This window comes from Callorhinus ursinus, unplaced genomic scaffold (genome assembly GCF_003265705.2).
Source record: "Callorhinus ursinus isolate GAN/ISIS: 27379988/994484 unplaced genomic scaffold, GSC_fseal_2.0 scaffold54, whole genome shotgun sequence".
NCBI classification, from domain to species: Eukaryota; Metazoa; Chordata; class Mammalia; order Carnivora; family Otariidae; genus Callorhinus; species Callorhinus ursinus.
The window spans coordinates 16890458-16915151 of NW_027397116.1; the positions used below are offsets into that span (position 1 = coordinate 16890458).

The 24694-nt window shown below is 36.8% G+C and overlaps 1 protein-coding gene across 1 annotated transcript; it reads right to left on the reverse strand.

Annotated features, from left to right (window-relative positions):
- Window positions 1–572: 572 nt before the first annotated feature.
- LOC112839393 (small ribosomal subunit protein eS6-like) lies at window positions 573–1404 on the reverse strand. The gene has a single exon (XM_073884075.1). The coding sequence runs from the start codon at window positions 1363–1365 to the stop codon at window positions 616–618; it is 750 nt and encodes a 249-aa protein (XP_073740176.1). The 5' UTR covers window positions 1366–1404; the 3' UTR covers window positions 573–615.
- Window positions 1405–24694: the final 23290 nt, after the last annotated feature.

Here is a 24694-nt window from a genome sequence, read left to right on the forward strand (position 1 = left end):
TAAAATTACCTTATGTTACATCATGGTGAAGAAATTACAATGCATTACGAAAAACTATTGGACCTTGATCTTGATGATATGACTGTGTGAATTATTGAGTTATTTCCCCTGCAAAGGGCTTAAGTGCATTTTATAAGCAAATAGAAAGTGAATTTGGTATTTGATGGATTCTAGTGGCTATCAATGGTCTTTGCAAGCACTTAATTTCTCTTCCTATTTGAAGCTAGCTCTGGCCCATGGCTTGTTTCAGCCAATGAAATATGACAAAATACCATATTTGGCACATTATTTTCTCTCTGCTGTGCTAATATGAAACGTTATATATGGTGCAAGCTCAGTTGGCTGGAATCCTTGAGTGTTCCAGGACCCATTTTGACAGGCTACCTCTGATTTCAGCACCACTGCTGTAATATTTTCATGAATATTAGCATGTGCAGTTGCATTACTCTGTTTTATTTTACTTTTTCCTGTGGACAACTAATAGGTTTGTAGCTTGTACTATACACACACACGTATGTATTTATAAATACATTTTCTTGTTTTAAGGCAGTGAAGTTTTAAGTGGTTTTTTTTTTTTGATGTCTGATCGTATTTATTTGTCACTCATAGAAAATCTCATTTTTGACTGGACTCAGACTTAGAGGTAGCGGCTCTCAGAGAGGACAGCCTCATTCTCTTGGCAATCTGTTCCTGGCGTTTTTCTTTGGCCTCCTTCATTCTCTTGGCCAAAAGTTTAGCATATTCTGCAGCCTCTTCCTTATTTTTCTTAGTGTGCTGCTTCTTCAAAGCAATACGCCGCCGTTTGTGCTGGAGGACTCGTGGAGTAACAAGACGCTGAATCTTAGGCGCTTTGGTTCTAGGTTTCTTCCCTTCTTTGTTTAGGGGCTTTCTCACAACATACTGGCGGACATCATCTTCTTTAGAGAGACTGAAAAGTTTGCGGATTCTGCTGGCTCTTTTGGGCCCCAGGCGACGAGGCACAGTAGTATCAGTGAGTCCAGGAATATCCTTCTCCCCCTTTTTTACAATGACCAAGTTGAGAACGCTGAGATTGGCATCCACAATGCAACCCCGAACGGATTTGCGCTTTCTCTCTCCAGTCCGCCTTGGTCTATAGCAGGAATGCCCCTTACTCAGCAGCAGGCGGACACGACCATGGGTCAAGACGCCCTGCTTCATGGGGAAGCCCTGTTTGTCATTGCCACCACTGATTCGGACCACATAACCCTTCCATTCTTCACCCAGAGCATCAGCAGCAACTTCTGTGGCCATACGCTTCTCATAAAAGGTACGAAGTTTGCGTTCATCGTCCACTTCAACGAGTTTCTGGCAGCCAGTAGCTGGGAAAGAGATGTTCAGCTTCATCCTGAAGCAGCCTACCGCCTCCGAGGCGCCACGAAAAAGAGGCCCCTAAGTGGTTTTTTTTGTTTTTAATGCAGTTTTACTGAAGTATAACTAACACAATAAACTCTATGTATGGCAAGTGTACAGTCTGATGTTTTGGGGCGCCTGGGTGGCTCAGTCGTTAAGCGTCTGCCTTTGGCTCAGGTCATGATCCCAGGGTCCTGGGATCAAGCCCCACATCGGGCTCCCTGCGCTGTTGGAAGCTTGCTTCTCCCTCTTCCACTCCCCTTGCTTGTGTTCCCTCTCTCACTATGTCTCTCTCTGTCAAATAAATAAATAAAATCTTAAAAAAAAACAATGTGATGTTTTGTTATATTTTATATACCCATGAAATCATCACTACAATCACGATAAAGAACATATCTCATCCCCAACAGTTTCTTTGTAAATTCTCCCTCTTGTCCCTCCATGACCCCCTTCCGTCCCCAAAAAGCCAATGTTTTAGCTTCTCTTACTACAGAAAATTCTATATTCTAGAATGATTATAAAAATGAAATCATACAACGTGTGTTTCCTCTTATCTGGCTTTTTTCACTCAGTATAATTACTTAATTCAACATAATTATTTTGAGATTCATGGCTGGTTCATATGGTAAGTGTCTGTTTAAATTTTTAAGAAACTGACAAACTGACTTTCAAAGTGTTTGCTACATTTAACACTCTGACCAACGGTGTATAAGATTTCTATTTATACCATATACTTAACCAGCATTTGGTATGGTTAACCATTTTAATTTTTCACATGTTAATAGGTCTAATGATACCTAGTTGTGTTTTTAATTTACTATTCCCTAATGATTGTTTTTTTCCCTTGTAATAGATCATGTTTTCCCACACCTTTGCATGACCCTAGATGGTGTGTCTGGCACCAGACAGAGTGACTTTTTCCTTCCCCTCTGTGATGGATAATTTTTTTTTTTTTAGCCCTCAAATATTTTTGAGCTTTGTTCAGGATTATCATAAAATCTTGAAAATGGTTTGCTCCTTTTCAGTCTTGTCTTAATACTGTTGTAGGCAGGAATAGAAGAGCATTTAGTCCAGGGTTAAGTTCTCTCCACTACCGAGGCAAGACTTTCTGAATATTCTACCTGATGCCCCATAAGTGAAGAGATTTTCCAATATGGTTGGTGAGAGCAGGCAGTTTTCTGGCACTTGTGAGCTCCAGAGATTGTTTTGCTCTAATCCTGTCGGTAGGTCTTTCTACACCCTTGGGTAGTTTCCTGATCAATACGTAACTGAATTCTTAAAGGGATTACCTGAAGATATCTGGGGTTCTCCTCCTGTGTAGTAGTCTTCTATCTGATATATTTTCCTGCAGTTCTGACCATCACACTCTGCCTGCCTGGGTTCCGTTCTCTGTCTTATCAAGTCAGGGAGACTTTCCGGGTCTGCTTGGGTTCCTAAGGGGAGCCTTGAGCCACAGCCTGGAAATGTCTTCAGGCAGTAAACTGGGGAAATAATTGGATTTACTTCGTTTGTTTCCCATTTTCTCAGCAATCATTCTCCTTCACTGCCTCATGTCTGATGTTTTGAGAGCCACTGTTTCATATATTTTGCCCAGTCTTTTAGTCGTTTGAGAATAGGATAGTAAATTTTGCCCCGGTCACTGCATCTTGGCCAGAAAAGGATGTCATGGTTGTTTTTTAATTATCCATGAACTTGCCTTTCTGCCTACTATAGGGAAGCTTATAATAGGTGCAGTATACTAAAAAATTGATACAGGACAAATTAAAAAAAAAAAACCTCACATTTAAAATTTCTAAATAAGTTCTGAACATATATGCATGTGTGTGAGTGTGTATGTTTTCTATGACAAATGAGCAACAGTAATAAACAAAATCAATGTATCAGTCAAGATTCTGTGCAAAACGGAAGGACCAAGAAGATGCTTACACAATTTTTGGATGAAATAGAACAGTTGAAGTCACACGGTTACCACTAAGTTTTGGCCTTAATGTCATAGCACTACAGCTAGGATCAAGAAGCCAGGACACTGCTTCTGTCCCCCAGAGTTTAGGAAATAGTCTCTGCCCCTTTTAACAGTGCTGCCACAGTCAGCATTTTCTTGGAACATGAGGCTGGTAATTAGACATTAAGACATGGAGCCCAGCTTCTGCTAACCCTCATTGTTTTCAGAGCAAACTTAATCTGCCCCCAAATACTCCAGAAATATGGATCTGCCTCACTTCCAGCTTATAAATGTAATACCTACTTTATGTTCAGAACTCTAGCTACAATATTTAGATTTCTAACCCTAGAAATACAAGGTAAAAGAAAGGTTGTGAGTATCAATCAACATATCCATCAGACTCCATCCATTTGGCTACTCAAATTCTACTCATCGCTTTCTATACATAATGAATGTCTGTCTTCCCTGTAAGACAAAGCCAAGGAGGATTTCCAGTGCACCATCAGTCATGATATTCATCTCAGAGTGATATCCATTCTCTGCTTATTTGGTCAAAATTCTGCCTTGATTTTCTGTAAATAGAAAACCAATTTATAAGTCAACTATCAAAAAATACACGATATATGAAGTATTAGGGAAAAGGAAGAGCAAGCCTCTACCCATAATAAGGCCAAGGAGAAACTATTCATAGTCACTGTATTAGGAGATTCATAAGGAAATGTAGCTATATGTATAACCATGGAGGTATTTGAAAGGAAGAGAGGCCACACTCAGTTGCTAACGTCTACATTTCAGTTCGCAGGGCTACAGTCGGTACTCACCTTATTCTTCTTTCACGCTCTATTCCATGTGGCCTTTTCCTTCAGCCAGCCTCTCAGCACTTCAACTTTTATTAGTTGGTACTTTGAGCCATTAGTGTTTCTGCTTTTTCTATTACTCCAGGTTATGAAGGCGTTGAGCAATTTACCTGAGGATCCTCTGTTTACAAAACACACTCCTGCCTACCTACTTCATCTTGATAATCACAGTTAAATATCTCAGGGCAATAAACATCTCTCCTTGTTGATTTAATGGCATAGGGTTCTAAGGTGGTATGGTGACTGTATGGAAATGGTGTTTTGTTTTCTGAGTGAATTCAATTTCTAAACCAGAAGAGCAGACATCAGGTGATTGAAAACAAAAACTTACTAGGGAATTATTAAGAAATACCATTTACAGGTCTTGAACCCCAGAACAGTATGTTGTGGCCGTGGCAGAAACAGTATAAAATATTGCCTGGGGAAGGCATATCCATATCCACTGCAATTGCTTATTCTAGTACCTACAAATAGATGCTTCCATATACCACATCCTATAGGACAAGATGCTTACAGCTTATAGCAATGCCATTGTGAATTCTTTAAAAGGTCCCTTCAACTTTCATGAAAACAGTTTATTCTAGTTGAGAAAACCGGTAAGATAGATTCCCTAGATATGAGCCGTTCCATCTTCAGTATTAATCTTGTGTTTGTTGTTATTGTAAAATGAATTGTTTATTCAAAAACAATGTTGTGTGCAACGCCTGGGTGGCTCAGTCGGTTAAGCTTCTGCCTTCAGCTCAGTCATGATCCCGGGGTCCTGGGATCAAGTCCCGCATCGGGCTCCTTGCTCAGTGGGGAGCCTGCTTCTCCCTCTGCCTGCCACTCCCCCTGCTTGTGCTCTTGTGCGCTCTCTCTCTCTGACAAATAAATAAAATAAAAAAAAAAACCCAATAACAATATTATGCATATCATAACCATGAATTAGACATTTGGTAAATCTGTAATTGACAGTTCTTAGAGAAGTCTTATGGCCAGAGATGACATATCCATATCCAGCATAATTTTTATCAAGGGAAAAAAGTTGCTTATTTAGAAAAGAAGGTGTTCAAACAATCAAAATTTCACTGGGTGATTTCCCAATCCTCCAAGGAAATGGTGTTATGTCAGGTAATAACAGTGTTCTTTGCAGTTATGAGACTGTGTCCCATCAAAGGCAGTGATGAATTTAGACTCAGTGAGGTGAAGTCCTTGCTGTTTGATATAGGGATGATCTCTATCCTGGCTGCTTTGTGAGTCTATTGATCAGGTTTTATGGTAGGTAGTGAAAGCAGCTGACCAGGATGGGTAAGTTTGTCCCTCTGATTACTGAGTATCTCTTCTGCAGTACATTACTGTTTTGTCAGCATTCACAGAGGAAACAAATATGTTCTCACTTGAGTCTCACCCCGAAATTCTATACATAAAATTCTTCCCCAGATTTCTTTATGAGGAATACAGCAACTGTTTTGTTTTGTTTGTTTGTTGTTTGTTTTAATTGCCCTTATCTTCTTGCCATGTAGTTAGCCGTTGCCCATAAATCATTGCAGATTTGTACCTGTGGTACTTATTTTCTCTAGGAAAAGTATACCTCTAGATATACTGTTCAAAGTCCTATCCACATGAGGGATTGATCTTTTCCACTAGCCTTCAGGTCCATCCTTGAGTGTGTAGGTAAAATGGAGTAACATTTCACTTTTAGCAGGAGCCAATCAATGAGAAAAAACACACTGTAAATCAGACCTGAATTTGATTTCCTGAGTTGAGTGCTCATTATAATCTCTCCATGGGTCCATAGATGTGTACAAAATATTAGTGGCTTTAGGATATATAGTCAGTCCTCCCTCATTTATACCATTTCTACTTGAAGGAGTCCTGCTGTACAAGTGCAGGAAGCAGAGACTATTTTTCACAAGAAGAATGGTTCTTGGCATAGCTTTCTTTCATAAGCTAGTGGTCTGTGATGTGCTTCTCTGATTGAAGATTTCTGCAGGCTCTGACCAGAATCCTGATCCAACAGAGAAATATCAATCCTCTTTGGGATCTGCTGGATCCACTGCAGCATTCACACAACACTGTGAACGACGGCCAGGAGCAGCTAAGCTTTTTCTTATTCTCTACTATTGAATTCAAGGGTTAAAACCAAATATTCTATGGGACCTCCAAAATCTAAATGGATCTAATAAGCGTCATGTATTCTATTAGCTAAGAAAACCAGATCTTATGATAGTTAAGCCCAAAAATCTCAGTGAGGAAAAAAAAAAGCCATAATTAAAAAAGAAGAAACAAAAACTGTTAATAATCACAAGTTATATGATTTCATGCATAAAAATATCCAAAGCAATTAAATTAATAATTACTAATTATTAGAATTAGCAAGAGATTAATAGAATGGTTGAATATACATTATTGCATGTATATACATTTTATTTTAAAACAAAAGTAACAAATAGTTTTTATTTATTGATTCTAAAATTTATATGGAAATTCAACTGCCTGACCATGGTCAAAATACTACTGAAGGAGGAGATATAAATATTTACAGAAAAAAAACCGTGGTATTATTGTAGGAATTGACAACATGATAATTGGGACAGAAAAGCAAGTCCAGGAATAGACCTACATATATACAGAAACTCGGTATGTACATCGTGGCCTTCCAGGTAGTGGGAGGAAAGAATTCTTAATAATCCATTGTAGGAAATCTGTCTATCCATATAAGGAAAAGAAATGAAATTGGACCTCACACAATTAAAAGGGAATCAATGACAGGTAGATTGAAGGCCTAAAATGTGAAAGTCAAATATATGAAGCCTTTAGAAGATAATATAGGAAATGATCTTCATCACCTTGGGGAAGAGAATGATTTCCAAGACAAAACACAAAAGAGCTAATGCAAGGAAAACATGGACATATTGGATATACATTAAAATTAGGAACTCTTAAACGTTATGAAAAGATAATCTAAAGAATGGTGACTATATAGAATATATTAAGAACTTCACAAATCAATGAGATAAAAAAGCAAATGAATAAATGGGAACTTTACAAAAGATGGACTCCAAATGGACAAGGAATGTGTGAAAAAGCACTCAGTGTCTTTAGTAACCAGGCAAAAGCAAATCAAAGCCATACTGTGATGTTCCCACATCACAGGTTGGTTAGCTAACACTAAAATCTGCCCTATCAGTACTGGTGAGGGTGTGGATCTGGGAGAACTCTTCCACACTGCTGGATGTCATGCAAATCAGACACAAGTTTTGGAGAACAGGTTGGCAATTCCTACGAAAGCTCACCATATGCACATCCCACAATTTAGCAATTCTACTTCCAGCTGTAAACCCTGGAAAAAGAAGTGAATATCTATTCCAGAAAACATGCGTGGCAATATACATAGAAATCATCTTTTAGAATTGCCAGAAATTGGACACAACATTAGAATAAATGAATAAATTGTGGCATAACCACAATAGATTATATAGAGCAATAAAAACTGATGAACCATAGCTATAGATCATTGGGAGGTATCTTAAACCCTTAAAAAAGGAAAGAAAAATGACAAAAAAAACCATATACAAGACAGAAAAGAAAGCTAAGAGGTATTGACGGATAAACATATGTCTTCTTACCAACTCTAAGAAACTTTTTCCTTGGTCACTTTTTGTCTGTCAGAGTATTGAACATAAGTCATAACGACTGAATATTATAATCTGAGGAGGATAGGTTTTAACGATATTGTTATCACACTGAAATCTAATGAGCAGGTTTGATGCTGCTATGTTTAACCTTTGGGCAATGATGGTTCAAAATATTTTATCCAGTCATGTGTATAATAACTTTTCATTAAGGTTATAAAGAAAAGCAGGAGAAAATGAGGCTAAACTGTCATTTCCCAGTGAGAGGATGCTTATTTCTAATATTTCTGCTAAGGAGGATATGATTGAAAGCAAATGTTTCACTCTTTTGTTCTCAATTTTTTTCATCTCAAATCTGAACAAGCTCATACTCCTAGACATTTCCAAGATAAACAAACTACTACATGAATAATGCTTTGTGATGTTATTGCAAATGCTAATGTAATGTCTTCTCTCAGCCCATTTTTAAGAGAATAAAGTCGCAGGAAGCTCCTCTGAAGAGGCAGCAGTAGATGTGGTTTTTGGACTCATAAATCCACTCTCTTTGGCCATGGTGAATAAAGTGAGGGTGAATGGCCGAGGGAAGAGCATTTAATCCACAGACTGGCCTGAATTTATGGTGAGGTCTCCTGAGAAAGATAACCTGAGTCAAACAAACTCTCATCTTGGGGAATATCAGTAGCAACTGGGACTGAAATGATGCGCTGCGAGAGAAGGTCAGGGGTAGCTGAAGTCATTACTGCCTCTAATGGGGATTTTAATCTTTCTGACTTTTTAGGTTCTTGGCGATGCTTTTCTAATGTTATCCATATACTTTTAACCCCATCTAGTGGGAAATATACCTCAGCCTGATTTATGTTTTTGGCTTTGTGTTTCCACTTCATGGAGGCAACTTCTTCTAGCATTCTAAAGATTCAGAACAGTTCACTAAAATTTCTATAGTTTTCAGACTTGATTTTTCTCTATTTTTTCCCTCTTTCTTTATTCTGTTCTTTTTTCTGTTGTATATTGCTTATCATAAGTCCATGATTTATTTTTCTGGCTTGGGAGAATTATAGGATCAACACAATAATCACTGATAGGACCTCTCGCTTTTACACTTTGGGGAACTGTCACTGAATATGCATAGTGCAGTGTTTAATCAGTTGGTAGAGGAAACACATTTCAAAAAACATATGGAAATATCCAAAGCCTCAGGGTTCCAGAGGGCAATGTGAAATACTAATTTATGAGTAAATCAAAATAAGAGCTACCCAGGAATTTTGAGTAAAGTGAAGTGAGGATGTGGACCAGGGTGTAAGTTAAAGAGAAGGAAGGTTGGTGTTCATTATAAAAGTCTAGACATAACAGCAGAGGAGGATTGAGGAGGCATGGCATGGCTGCTTTGAAAAGCTCGTGTGGACAATTGCAATTGCATTCTCGTCTGTGAACCCCGTTTATGTGTTATCCCTGACATGCCATGAAGTCCAACTCTAGTAATATAATCCCAAGTTTCTTGTTCTCTGCCTTACATAAAATTTTTCTGTCCCTCCAGGCTCAGGAGCATGAGAAAACCCATGACTTATGCTAGATGAGGACCCTGGAGCAAAACTCTCCAGCATACCAGCCCATACCCTCAGTATTAGTTAACTCTGGTGAAATTGAAAGCTACTGGTCCATTGAAGGTCCCCATAACAATAAAACCCAAACCCAGTTTAAGTACTGACAAGATTCACCCAATACATTCAAAAGTAGCAGAAGAAACATGACCATCTATTGGCGTAACTAGTATTTATTTTAGACCCAAGAGTCTTGCACATCATTAATCATCCAAGAAATATAAATTAAAACTACAATGCTAACATACAATTAACAGCAAACATTAAAAAAAAAGATTGAGAATAATGATGACAATGTTGTAAGGCAAATAGCTTTGTCAGAAATAGCTGGTAGGAATGTAAATTAATTAATAATTTAAGTATTAATCATATAATATATTAATTAAATTGATAACTTAACTATTGTTAATTATGTAATTTATTAACATGAGTTTGTTCCTTGGTGAATTACAGATACAGACTATACCAGGTGGAATTGTCACACAAAAGAAACTTTATTTGAGGCAAATAAGGAGATCGAGGGGATTAACTTCCAAAACTGTGACTTTCAGAGCAAGGGTGAATGGGTTCCTTTTATTTAAGGTTGGAATGAATATTAAGAAAAGGGAGTTTTGTCATCTCGTGTAGAGGTAGGCCTAAGGTCATCCATGCCTTTTGAGGAAACATGCCTGTATATACATTGTATGTTATGTTAATGAGGTTTACGCTCCTCCTCTGGTGGAGACTTTAGCATTACGATGAGGAAAAGATAACAGTCCAGGGTCCATCTGTGGTGATGTGAGTCAGTGGTTGAGCTCACACTGGTCTGGGTGGTGGTCTGGACTGGCCCGAGCTTTTCCTCAGGGCAGTTGTTACTGCTTGAGGGGGTAGTTTAGGTTTCCATCACTGGATGCTTTGCCCTTTGCCTTAGTTAAAAGATAAACTGGAAGGAAGAACTTAAGGAAAATGTGGGACAAACGTCAGTGGGTACATGCAGGTGGCAGTAAAGATCAGGTCCTGGGGTCTTGCTGGTGACAAACTCAGTTTGAACGCCATTTGGAAGTATTTACTAAAACTGACGTGTGACTCAGCAATTATGTGCCCAAAGAAATTGTGTATGTATTTATACCAAAAGACATATCTGATAATGTTCATAGCAGTATTATTAATAAAAAGGCAAACTGGGGGCATCTGGGTGGCTCAGTTAGTTATGTATCTGACTCTTGATCTCAGCTCAGGTCTTGACCTCAGGATCATGAGTTCAAGCCCCACATTGGGCTCCATGCTGGATGTGGAGCATACTTAAAAAAAAAAAAGGCAAACTGGAAACAACAAAACTATCTTTCTATAGTATGATGGATAAATGTATTATCATCATGGAGTCAATACTACATATCAATGAAATGAATGAATTACAAGTGCATGCATCATTAAGGATGAATTTCACAAACATTATCTGAAAGAAGACAACACAAAAGTATATACAGTAAGTTTCCACTCATATTAGTATTAAAAGATGATAAAATTAGTTCATGGTGATAGAAATCAAATCAGCACTTTCTTCTGGGTGATGATTATCAGCTGTGATGGACATTTCTTGGTATTTTCTGGGTTGTTGTTAGTATTCTTTATCTTTTATGCTATAGTTACATAGGTTTATTAAACTTTTCACAGTTCATCCATATGTATTATTATGAACTATGACAATTTTTATAAATAAAGTACTTAATTCATAAAAGAAAAGATCCAATCCATCTTCCCTGAAAGAAAACAGAATAAATAAAGGCATTTTGAAAGTAAGCAGATGTTGGAAGATCAGGCCTTAAAGGATGGGGGCAATGAGAACAATGTACCCTGGCAAGCAGGAGTACTTTATCACTGACATTGTTCAAAATTGCCAGTTCATCATGATAATTGAAAGCAGACTGAATTTTAACCAGTATATTATTGTTGTTACATCTCTACAAACAATGCACTCTCCTATTGTCTATATTCAGGAGAGACCATCCTCATGGCCCACCCCCATAATGTATCACCACTTTGAACAAAAAGCAAGCAGGAATCACAATTTTGAAATCAAACAACATATTATTCTAAACAATAAATTAATCATATTTATTGAGAAATGTTGTGTCAATACACTGACACAACAATACAATACTCAAAAGAGTAACTCATCAAACTTTGTAAAGATTGGGTCACCTGGGTCGCTCAGTCAGTTAAAGCATCTGACTCTTGATTTCGGCTCAGGTCATGATCTCAGGGTGATGAAATCCAGCCCTGAGTCGGGCTCCATGCTGGTCGTGGAGCCTACCTAAGGTTCTCTCTCTTCCTCTCCATCTGCCCCTCCACCTGCCCACCCTCCCCCACCCTCACTCACACTGTCTCTCTCTCTCTCTCTCTCAAAAAAACAAACAAAAACCCTGTAATGATCATGAAAATATATATGAATAAATAAAAATACATAATGTAAATTTATATCAATTTGAAATCAGCAAACATTTATTGAAGGCTACTTTGTGTCAAATCTTCTTCTAGGCACTTTGAAGACAGTGATCAATAAGAAGTTAAAACTCTCTGTGGTTATGAAGCTTTTATCCCAGTAGATAAAACCAACAAATAACCAGTTCAGGTGGCTTAATTGGTTAAGTGTCTGCCTTTGACTTAGGTCATGATCCAGGATCCTGGGATCAAGCCCCACATCGGGCTCCTTGCTCAGCAGGAAGTCTGCTTCTCCCTCTGCCTGCCACTCCCCCTGCTTGTGCGTGCTCTCTCTCTCTCTCCCTCTTTCTGTCAAATAAATAACTAAAATCATTAAATAAATAAATAAATAAATAACCAGTTCAACAACAGTAGCACTTGAACAAATTCACACATCATTTCCAAAAGCTGCTAGATTCATGAGACAGATAAAAACAAAAACAAAGACCTGAATTGTGTAATTAACAAGCTTAGACTATATGTTGAGTGTTAAACAGTTAAATCATAAATACATTCTTATATAGTATACATGACATGTGTACAACAAAGTCATCATGTATTAATCTACCATGGAAGCCACAATTATCAATCTATTACCAAAAAATGTTCACACAGACAATATTTTTTTTAATTCAGTAAGTGTAAGAAATGTAGAAGTCAAGAATATAAGTGTAGGCTAAAAATTCTGTTATGTTTGAAAACAAAATAACATAGTTAAATAGCTTTTAATTAAAGATAAAGGCTTGGTCTCCCACTCTACTCTTTTCGAGATAAGTGGTAGAGGGTGACTCTGGTGCATCTTTCATCCCTGCAAAAGATTTTTCAGTTCTGTTCTTCCTTCTGCCCAGCCAAGACTGTTACTTTGCATGCCGCAAGGCGTCAGGAGCTCCAGGGCATCTCTCTCATTGCTCTCCTTGCCCTTGCCTTCAATCAGCTTGTTCTGATGCCCTGCAATCAGAAAGACGTCCTGCACCTGGGCACATCTCTCTTGGGTCTTCTGCCCTGCCCACCTTTCCTGCAAGTGGTGAAGTCCTTGGGAAAGAGAGGGTGCATGAGTGCACCCTGGAGTTGGGACTTGGACTCCTCATAATTCTAGCCACCAAGCCCTCCCAGGGACAGTTAAAGATTTGTTAAAAATTTGTCTAGTTTCTCCACAATTCTCAGACTAGCAGTTCCTTCTCAACCTGCTTTTTTTTTTTTTTCCTTTGGCAAGTGCTGAAAGCAATGAGGGTATTTTCTCCCTTAAAAATGGGTAGGGGCACCTGGGTGGCTCAGTTATCTGAGCATCCGACTCCTGATTTTGGCTCAGGTCATGATTTTAGGGTCCTGAGAGCCAGCCCTTGCTGGCTCCCAGCTCAGTGGGAAGTCTGTTCTTCTTCTTCTCCCTCTCCCTTTGCCCCTCCCCCCACCCAGGTGTGCCCACGTGTGTGCGCGTGTGCACGCGCTCTCTCTCTCTCTCTCTCTCTCTCTCAAGTAAATAAATCCTTAAAAAAAAAAAAGACTAGTCACTTTCTGGAAATTCATTTACATTTCTTCACATCCCCATCACATCTCTTTGATGGGTTTTGAAAAATACTATGATTTTGTGGTTCATTTGGCTTATTCTCATATTTTAAGGAGGAAAACTGATTTCCTGATAATTTCTACACCCAACACAGCAGCATTGTATTTTGATTTTAAACTAGTGTCTACAAATTACATGACTATAAGCTAATAACTGTAAACAGAATATTATCTAAATCTGTAACCAGTCATTGTCTTTAGTTGTTTCAGCTTGGAAGTATTTTCACACCTGGGTTCCATTTAGAGACGACATCCAGTTATTTCCACCATACTGTTTTATCTACTCATCCATCACATTCATCCAAACTCAAATTCCATTGGGTGTCTGTCTTCTCATGCACCTCCACCCATGATGGCTATGCTTATATACCAGAGTCAGCAGAGTGGCTTCTATCCTGCTGCTGATCCTTCCCCCATGTCCTACAAACTCATTGTCCTTTACATTTCACCTGATTCTAGAATATTTTCTTCTTGCCTCTTAAACTACCTTGGACATACCTCTCCCTGCTACGTAATTATGTTCTTTGCAGTTTTTGAAGATTTCTTATTGTGCTATTCCCTATGAGAAGTGTTGCAGATGGTAGTGCAACATGATTTTTCTTACTCAAAATTTTTTCTTTCCTAAACATGACGTTTTTGTTTTTAGAAAAATAGTCCATTTGGAGCTCATATATCTTCACATTCTTCTGGTACCAGTTCATGTTCTCTCCCTTTCTTAACATACTGATCTGAGAAACTTCAGCAAATAAGTGGATTTCTCACAGAAGAGATCACGTACTTGGCCCCTGATTCCTCTAACCCAGTGATTCTCACCTCCACTCCATTAATTTCATCTCATAACTATATCCTGCAGCCTAACATAATATGGAACAGCTTTACCTCTGAATTAATTAAACATCAAGATATTTTAACTACAGCCCTTCTAGCTCTCACTAATTCCCGTATTTACTTACCCTAATGAATTCGTTACCTTCCCATTCTGCTCCTATTTATTCTCAATTAATGATTTTCAATGTTTATTCTCCCTTATAATCTAAAGAGACTATATAATAAGACTTTAATTTCTTTCTCAAGACTCCCTCTATTCAAGACTTCATCCTTTTCATTTCATTGCCTTATATTTTCTCTTGTGAAAACCTAACTTGAATTAAGTATGTCCTCCTCTTTCATTCACTTTCCAGAAACTGATAATAAATGTCACATGGTAGAAAGTTCTATATATCTTTTTTTATTATAAAACTTGAACTTGACCCTTGGCTACTTGATGTAGTTTTGAATATTTTCATGATAACTTGATTAACATTCAAACTACATTTATTTGACTGATAGACCCTAGTACCCAGTAGAGTAACATAATGTGTAAATCTGGAGCTACAAAGTTTTATTTATGATTTTTTCTTTTTTAATGTATCTATATACTATATAGTAATTATATTTAATGCAATGGATATGTCAAGAAATATTACATTAAACTATTTTTGGCTTTGACATTGGGTGTTACATTTTAAATGAAATGTTTTCCAGCCATTATTTTTATCTTAATCTTATGTTTTTCACATTCAGGAGGAAGTATTTGTAAAGATTGAACAGCAAGTTGAAATAATGATAAGCAAAACACCCTCGAGTTTGCTATATGAACAGCACACAGGAATATTAAAAGAAATAAAAATATCTGAACATTAACTTTTAGAGCTTATCCTAAAAAGCTAATTTGGAAATGACAGCACTATTGAATACCTGCAGTACATGGGAAGTCAAACATTGTCAACAGGCTAAATTTGGTACCACTCTATGAAATAAACAGTAGATGATTCTTGATCTCCTACTTGAATTGCTTATATTTTAATATTTGAGCTAAGTTGTAAAATGGTTAAGATATGTGAATTAATAAATGTTCGTGCAACTTGAAATACAAACCCTGACCTTAGCCAGAATTATGGGACTGATAAAAAGCTACTGTGCTGGTACTCACTGCAGGGAATTAAAATGGTAGTGCCCAGTAAAGATGTTCTTCAATTAATCATTGAAAAGAAGGTTCAATGTTTATAAGCAACATCTTTCAGAATCTAAGGCAGTTAGATGTGGTAGTAAATGAGAAAGACAACTGTGCTTTAGGACATTATTCTTTACAATGCTTTCAGTCTTTAATGATCTAGGGCCATAGTCCAGGAAGTGTATTACACATTTGGAAGAGTCCATAACTTTAAGATCCTTGAAAGTCATTAAAGATGCACATGGCTCATGTACAGAAATTCTGGATTAAAAAAAAAAAGTCAGGGGCACCTGGGTGGCTCAGTCAGTTGCGCGTCTGCCTTTGGCTCAGGTCATGACCCCAGGGTCCTGGGATCGAGCCCCACATCAGACTCCCTGCTCGGCGGGAAGCCTGCTGCTCCCTCTCCTACACCCCCTGCTTGTGTTCCCTCTCTCACTGTGTCTCTCTCTGTCAAATAAATAAATAAATAAAATATTTAAAAAAAAAAAGTCATCGACAGGAATTTGAATTTTACCTTTGGTAGTTACCACCATGTCTTTGCATACCACCACAATTTCCAACCAACAGCTGCTAAAAGCAAATGAATCTGCACAAAAGAGTTTATACATGTGTTTTGTTTTGTTTTGTTTCTTAAATAAGATGGGAACTTGTGTTGAAGCTAGAGGAACTGAGGGCCAAAGATAAGTAGGGAAAATATGTGACCCATGACTTTATCAAGGCATCATACCATTTTCAACTTTGGAATAGGTAATCTGTAGGATTTCTTTTAGTCTTCAAAATACTTTTGAATACTAGATTTTCTAGAAGTGGTAATAATAGCATTGCAATAAGGATTTAAAAATATGTTCTCTTTTGTGTCTTCTGGGGAAAGCAAGCATATCCATTACTGGTTAGTGCATATATTATTATCATCATATTCTTGCATATGGGGATATTCCTTTGCATTCTCCATGTCTACTATTGCATTTGTTATCTATTGCAGTATAATAATTATCCTAAAATCTAGTCACTTAAAGCAATAAACATTATCTCACAATTATTATGGATTAGGAATCCAGGGGCAGCCTAGTTGGTACTTCTGACTCACAGTATCTGTAATCAAGGTTATCACCTGGAACTTCAGTCACTTATGCCTCAATTAGGGATGGATCTTCTTCCAAACTTATTCATGCTGTTGTTGATAAGACTCAGTTCCACTGAGTTATTGGACTGAAGGTCTGTGTTCTTTGCTGCCTGTTGGATGAAATAGAACTCAGTTCCTCTGGGTTATTGGATGAAATCTGGACTCTGTTCTTTGCCATGTGAACCTCATGAGAGATGCTACAATGGCATAAATACCAGGAAGAAGGGATCATGGGGAACCATTTCTGAAGCTGTCTACCGCAATCACCTTATTCAGGTCTATAACATAACTGAGAGTGAAGAAAGCAGAAAGCATTAGATTTATTACAATTGCTCAAAATACTGCTGTCTTCATGGGAAAATAAAAGGCTAACAGTTATACAAGCCCCGCCCCCCGCCAAAAAAGTAAAAAACATCTATGAGAGTCAAAAATTATAATTTAATCTTCATAAAGGGTTTTCTCTAAAATGATGCTCTGGGACTCCCACTAAAACATTTACTATTAACACAGCCTGTGATCCTGCTGTCTGAGTTGTTCAAATAAGAATTTTAAGTGTTGTTGACCATGGCAACATTTTTTTCAAGACATTTGAGTCAAGTTTTGAAAAGTATCCATCAATTCTCTTTAATTCAGGGGTGTATCATATACCCTTTGCGTCACTTATATTTTATAGATTCTCAGTAAGCATTCATTATGAAAAAGACTGCCAAACACTTAGCCTGTATTTTAGGCATCCAAAATTAGTGGAATATGTGGCTACTAATTTGAGAATTCATAGGTTGATTGAAGAGACAAGAGCTATGTAATTGGAAAAACACACAACGTTTCAAAGCAAAATAAACGTAGATGTCAATATATAATAAATTAAATGTCCTTAATAATGTGAGGTAGAACTTAGTTTTGAGATAGAACAGATCAGGATTCAAGGAAAATAATATCATTAGGTGGGCAGCTATTATTTATTTAACTAGAGTGTTTACTTTCATCAGATAAAGATAACTGTTTGACAGGATTTGCCTCAATATTCAACAAAAATAATGCAGCTTATTGCTTTGAATACCCAGACAGAGTCAAGATGTTTGGTAAAAAATGACAAGCAAATAAACATACAAATACATACAAACTTTCATATATACACATATATACAGACACATGCATAAATGAGTGTATAAATAAACGTGTGATTGTGAAATTAGTGAATTAGTGAAAACTTGAAATAACTCCAACTTTACCAATTTGATAAGGTAAGAAGAAAAAAAAACTCCAGAAAAAATAGAGGATCTCTGGATTTTGGCAACTTTAAAAGCAATACATGGATAAATGTTATTTTTTCTTTATTCATTTCTATTTTTCCTAATTTTAGCAATGCACATGCCTTTCTTTTATTTAGAGGAGAGTAGTATTATTTTGAAATGCAACAAAAATAAGTAATAATAATAAATAAAAGGAGATGTCAATATCTCTTTTCATGTGCTGCTTGAAAGAGTTTCCTACACAATATATTGCTATATTTCATGCTATAAATTGAGAAATGCCTTTTATAATGTATTTTGTCACTCAGGATTTTTCTTTCTTGTGCATATGTCTTTTAAACATAGTCTCATATTTGGTTGCATTCCACTGCATATGTTCAGTTTAGCTTAGTTTTACATCATCATCTTCATTTCTGTAGGTGAAGATCAATAATGAAGGCAAAGTTCTTATCATAGATAACTTTTTTCCTGTGAAAAAGGCTAAAAATGTTCTGTATATTTGTTATTTCTTCTATTTTTAAACTGTTCACTATTCACAATGACTCTTACATCACCCAGAAAGGGCACACTTCAGCTGTGATTTACTATCTTCTGATTTCTGACAGGCTTTGTTTATCCACAAAAGGACTGGTTTTACATATGCATTTGCAGACTGTCACTGAGTCTCCTGAAATGCTGACCTCATCAAGGAGGGGTTGACACTTCCTCTCTCCATCAAAATAAAAACTTCTCTTTGCTCCCTTTCGTTCTGCCCTTGCCCTTGTTTTTGCAAATGTTGTATGTGTCTTTTCTTTCTCCTACAGAAAATTCATTTATCAAAGTATCATTATAATACCTAAATCCAGTATTAAGACATAAATAAAGCAAAGAATAGACTATATTTCTGAATAAGCATGCCTGCATCCTGATTCCACCAGTCACTAGTGATATAACTTTAGATACATGTTTGAAAACTCTGTTTTAGCTTTCAAGAGCAGACAAGATCGGGCACGTTCAGGGTGGGACAGCCATAGACAGAAAACTGTTTTAATGGTGGCCAACTTAAGATGGCCCAAGAATTTGATCATATTGAAGAACTGAGATGGAACAAATTACTGATCAAAATGACAAAACAATTAGCAATTTTTCACAACCAAATGCCCAGCCAATGTAATAACTAAAAGTAATCTTATAAATGTGTTAAATATTAATGTTTAAGCATAACCCCAACCACCTCCAAGCAATAATGATAATGTATTGATAATGAATTTCTATTCACCCAAACTATGGGAATTTAACATTTGCTTTATAATAGAATTTATGTGACCTTTTAAATAATTTCTTTGTGGGCCACTTTTTAGAGTGCTATACTTTTTAGAGTGCTATAACCTTCAGCCATGAGTTAATATTAGTGCATGCCAAAACTAACTTTAGTAACTTTAATAACCAATAAAGGCTTCACTTTTATGTACAAATTAAAACATGAAATTTTAAAAAACTATCCCATGAAAAACAAACAAAAAGAGGCCTTGCATTTTTGAATTAGCTTTTAACTAAGCACAGAGTTTCCATTAGTCTACTTATGTACTATAGAACATATGTTGGTAAATATTTAAAAAATTATTAAATTTATGATTATAAGCTAAATCTCTTTATATACAAGAATCTCATCATACATGATTCAAGTCATTTATTGAAAGAGGGAGAGAACATATGTGAGCGGGGGGGAGGGGCAGAGAGAGAGGGAGAGAGATAATCTCAAGCAGACTCCTAGCTGAGTGCCAAGCCCAATGGGGGGCTCAGTCTCACCACCCTGTGATCATGACCCTGAGATCATGACCTCAGCCAAAATCAGGAGTCAGACACTTCACGACTGAGCCACCCAGAAGCCCCTAAATCAATTCTTAAATTGCTCTATCATGTTCCCTCAAAGTGTGTTACATGGAACACCCATTTTTCCTGAGTCTACACAAGAAGTAAAAATGCATTTCTGATTCACTTAATCTGGGAAACACTGGGTTTAAAATGACTAAAATTTAAAAAAATAATCTTACAGGTCTCCAGTAGAATAGTGATATACACAGCATTTTCCAAATATATTTTATTTATCGTATGGCCCTTATTTACAAAGAGACTTGTGAATCTAGAGTAGCACTGTTCAACAGACATTTCTTCATTGATTGAAATGTTCCGTATCTCTGTTTTCCAAAACCCAAACGGTTAGCCACTCATCACAAGTGGCTATTTAGTATTTGAAATGTAACCAGTGTGCCTGAAGAACTGAGTTTTAATGTTATTTAGTTTTAATTGAATTTTAAAGTTACTTGCAGCTAATGGTTACTTTATTGGACAACTCAAGTCTAGATTCATAAAACACACTAAGACATGCTGTCCCATCATTACATTTTTTTATTTTTTTAATTTTTTATTGTTATGTTAATCACCATACATTACATCATTAGTTTTTGATGTAGTGTTCCATGATTCATTGTTTGTGCATAACACCCAGTGCTCCACGCAGAACGTGCCCTCTTTAATACCCATCACCAGGCTGACCCATCTTCCTACCCGCCTCCGCTCTAGAACCCTCAGTTTGTTTTTCAGAGTCCATCGTCTCTCATGATTCATCTCCCCCTCCGATTTCCCCCCCTTCATTCTTCCCCTCTTGCTATCTTCTTCTTTTTTTTTATTTCTTAACATATATTGCATTATTTGTTTCAGAGGTACAGATCTGTGATTCAACAGTCTTGCAGAATTCACAGCACTCACCATAGCACATACCTTCCCCAATGTCTATCACCCAGCCACCCCATCCCTCCCACCCACCCCACTCCAGCAACCCTCAGTTTGTTTCCTGAGATTAAGAATTCCTCATATCAGTGAGGTCATATGATACATGTCTTTCTCTGATTGACTTATTTCACTCAGCATAACACCCTCCAATTCCATCCACATCATTGCAAATGGCAAGATCTCATTTTCTTGATGGGTGCATAATATTCCATTGTATATATATATATACCACATCTTCTTTATCCATTCACCTGTCGATGGACATCTTGGCTCTTTCCACAGTTTGGCTATTGTGGACATTGCTGCTATAAACATCGGGGTGCACGTACCCCTTCAGGTCCCTACATTTGTATCTTTGGGGTAAATACTCAGTCAATTGCTGGATTGTATGGTCGCTCTATTTTCAACTTTTTGAGGAACCTCCATACTGTTTTCCAGAGTGGTTGCACCAGCTTGCATTCTCACCAACAGTGTAGGAGGGTTCCCCTTTCTCCACATCCCTGCCAACATCTGTCATTTCCTGACATTAATTTTAGCCATTCTGACTGGTGTGAGGTGGTATCTCATAGAGGTTTTCCATCATTACATTTTATGAGTAATTTATTTAGTTGGAAAATACCTCTAAGGGCACATCAAGTAAGAATGTGATAATTGTAAGTATCCCCATGGATCATGACTAGAGAACAGCACTAATGAGTGTACTAATGGTGAAACCAGTGGGTGAGGGGGAGGGGGATTGTCTCCAAATACAAAAGGTGTAAGGGTCTGGGCACCTGGATGGCTCAGTTGGTTAAGCGTCCAACTCTTAGTTTCTGCTCAGGTCATGATCTCAAGGTCTTGGGATCAGGCCCTGTGTCTCAGCGGGGGTCTGCTTTTCCCCACCTCTGCCTCCCACCCCCACTCCTGCACACACACACACTCTCTCTGTCTCTAAAATAAATAAATCTTAAAAAAAAAGAAAAGGTGTAAGGATCAAGAATGGAAGTTGGATGAAGCCAAAGGCAACTACAAATTCTAAATTGTATTATTTATTTCAGCTTTCTTAGAGACACCCCTCACTTATTAATCCTTTCTAGGTTACAAAAAAGGGCAAATAGGAATGAATAAGCTAAAACGAACTGTTTTGTTCATGTTGCAGAGCTACTTTTCAGAGAAAAGCCTAGAACCCTGAGTTACAGACGTGGAATCACATTCTATTTCATTCCAATACTATTAAATTACCATTTTATTTATGACAATATAAAAAACTTTATACGGTTATGAGGACTGGCTTACTTTATAATTTTATCATTTCCACTAATTCTTATTCAAGGCTAAATGACAATATAAATATTTTAACAATGCTATTAGGGATGCCTGGGTGGCTCAGTCAGTTAAACGTCTGCCTTCAGCTCAGGTCATGATCCCAGGGTCCTGGGATCGAGTCCCGTATTGGGCTCCCTGCTCAGTGGGGAGTCTGCTTCTCCCTCTGCCTGCTGCTTCCCCTGCTTGTGCTCTCTCTCTCTCTGTCAAATAAATAAATTAATTTAAAAAAAAAGAATTTTAACAATGTTATTATTAGCACTTGCTCAATGCATCAAAGTGAGACTGATAACAGTACAAACCTGTTGGACAGGACACAAATTGGCTTACATTTTTGTACATTGGAAACTGCTCAAAATTGAGTGAACAAGAGAAAATAGAGTAGAATAAATGAAAGAAAACCTGAGAAAAAGGAAACTTCAAGTTATAGGAACACAGCATTTTATGCATTTAAAACATTTCCAACTGTAAAAATTTTGTATCTCAGAATTTATCTCATTTGATCTTCTAAAACTTCTAATAGTATGCATGGAAACATGGCTCTGATGATGATGATGATGATAAGGAGGCTAATGAGGAAAATGATGATGATAATGGTAATATTTGTTCTGTTCTGTCTCCCTTTTTAACTGGATGTAACTTAAATAAAAACTTGAAACAAACAAAAATAAAGTAACTATGTAAGGTGACAGATATGTTAATTAGCTAAATTGTGGTGATGGTTTCACAATGTATATGTATATCAAGTAATCACACTGTACACCCTTAAATATACAATTTTATTTGTCAATGATATGTCAATAAGGCTAAAAACATATAAAAATTAGATGTTTAGTTCCTTTAGTATTTTGATATAAGTATTTAATGAAATAAATTTTCTCAAAATACCTCTTTAGCTGTTAATAACAGATTCTGATAGTTTATGTTTGCCTTATAATTATTTTCTAGAAGTCCTATAGATTTATTTTGCATTTCTCTATTTACCCAAGAGTTTCATGTTTATTGATAATTTTCTTTTTTTAATTTATTACCTGAAAGTCTGATCTTATAACATTTATATTATTTTCTTGCTTTTGTGCTTGTATAGTTTGAGATTTCTCTCCCTCCTTCATAACTAGAGAATATACTTGTTATTAATAGTATTTTGGAATTTATTAATATTTTCTTTGTGACTTCTTGTATGGAAAGTTTTCATCATTGTAACACATTCTTCTAAAAATAAGGTGCACTCTTTATTTTGGAGATATAATTTTTACACACATTTGTAGAAGATCTACCTTATTTCTTTTTATTGTTTGTTTAGTAATCAGCCTTCTGTTTGTTTGTTTGTTTGTTTGTTTGGTCCAGTGATGTATCCAAATATGGGGAAGATTTTTCTAAGGTCTCTTATTACCAAAATCTGTATTTGTATCTTTTTTTTTTTTGCATTCTCTACTGTCAAATTTACAAAAATAGCCACTTTATTATTTGGTGCATGTAAATTAAAACACTTTGTATTTTATATCCATACCTAATATTCACTGTTATAATATTTAGAATTATAAAGTTCTTTATCACATTTTTTGATTGGTATTTGATCTTTAATCTCAACAATATTTTTTTTAAAGATTTTATTTATTTATTTGAGAGAGAGAATGAGATAGAGAGAGAGCATGAGAGGGGAAAGGGTCAGAGGGAGAAGCAGACTCCCTGCTGAGCAGGGAGCCCGATGTGGGACTCGATCCCGGGACTCCAGGATCATGACCTGAGCCGAAGGCAGTCGCTTAACCAACTGAGCCACCCAGGCGCCCTCTCAACAATATTTTAACCTTGATTTTTTAAAAATATTTGTATCTGCCTAGTATAAATGCAGTCATCTTTTATTTTATTATTTTGAAATCAGTTTGATCCTGTAGTCTTTTTTTTTTAGATTTATTTATTTATTTTAGAGACAGAGCACATGAGTGCAAGTGGGGTGGAAGGAGAGGGAGAGGGAGAGAGAGAATCTCCAACAGACTCCCTGCTGAGTGCAGAGCCCCATGTGGGGCTCAGTTTCACGACCCTGAGATCATGACCTGAGACGAAATCAAGAGTCAAGACACTTAACCAACCAAGCCACTCAGGGGCCCCAATCCTGAGGTCTTTTTGATGGAATATGGAGTTGGACCTGTTCTTTGTGAGGGCAGATTATTATTTTTTTTTAATATGTGAGTTAAGCTCATATATACTTACTAATATACCCAAGATATTTGGTCTAATTTCTGCAATTTTTATTATTACATTTATCAATGTTCCACAGATTCCTCCTGGAGACAGAGATTTCAATGACACAAATATTAGCACTTCACTGTGAGTAAGTTTTCGTTATGTTCACTCTGTGAAATTTTTCCACTATATGGTCCACTTTCTTTTGTCATCTTGTTATATTTTAACATCTATGAGGATTTATAATAAATATTTTCTAGCTTACTTGTTTACTAATATCATTTAAAATGCTATGGTTCCTTCTTTCTTTAGATACTGACTTTTGATTCCCTGTCAAGAACAATACTGAAGTTATCATTCCCTCCTTCCTTCTTTTTCATACAACAACAATCTGGTATTATCTTAGGGTGTAACTTTTTTTTTTTAAGATTTTATTTATTTGACAGAAAGAGAGAGAGAGTGTAAGCAGGGAAAGTGGCAGGCAGAGGCAGAAGGAGAAGCAGGCTCCCTGATGAGCAAGGAGCCCAACGTGGGATTCGATCCCAGGACCCGGGGATCATGACCTGAGCTGAAGGCAGATGCTTAACTGACTGAGCCACTCAGTCATGGTGGAACTTTCTAATCTTAAGTATGCTTATTAATCTTCACCTTCTCCAATATTT

Excerpts from the sequence above, each read along its gene's own strand:
- LOC112839393 (XM_073884075.1), bottom strand. The coding sequence starts at position 1,365 with ATGAAGCTGAACATCTCTTTCCCAGCTACTGGCTGCCAGAAACTCGTT.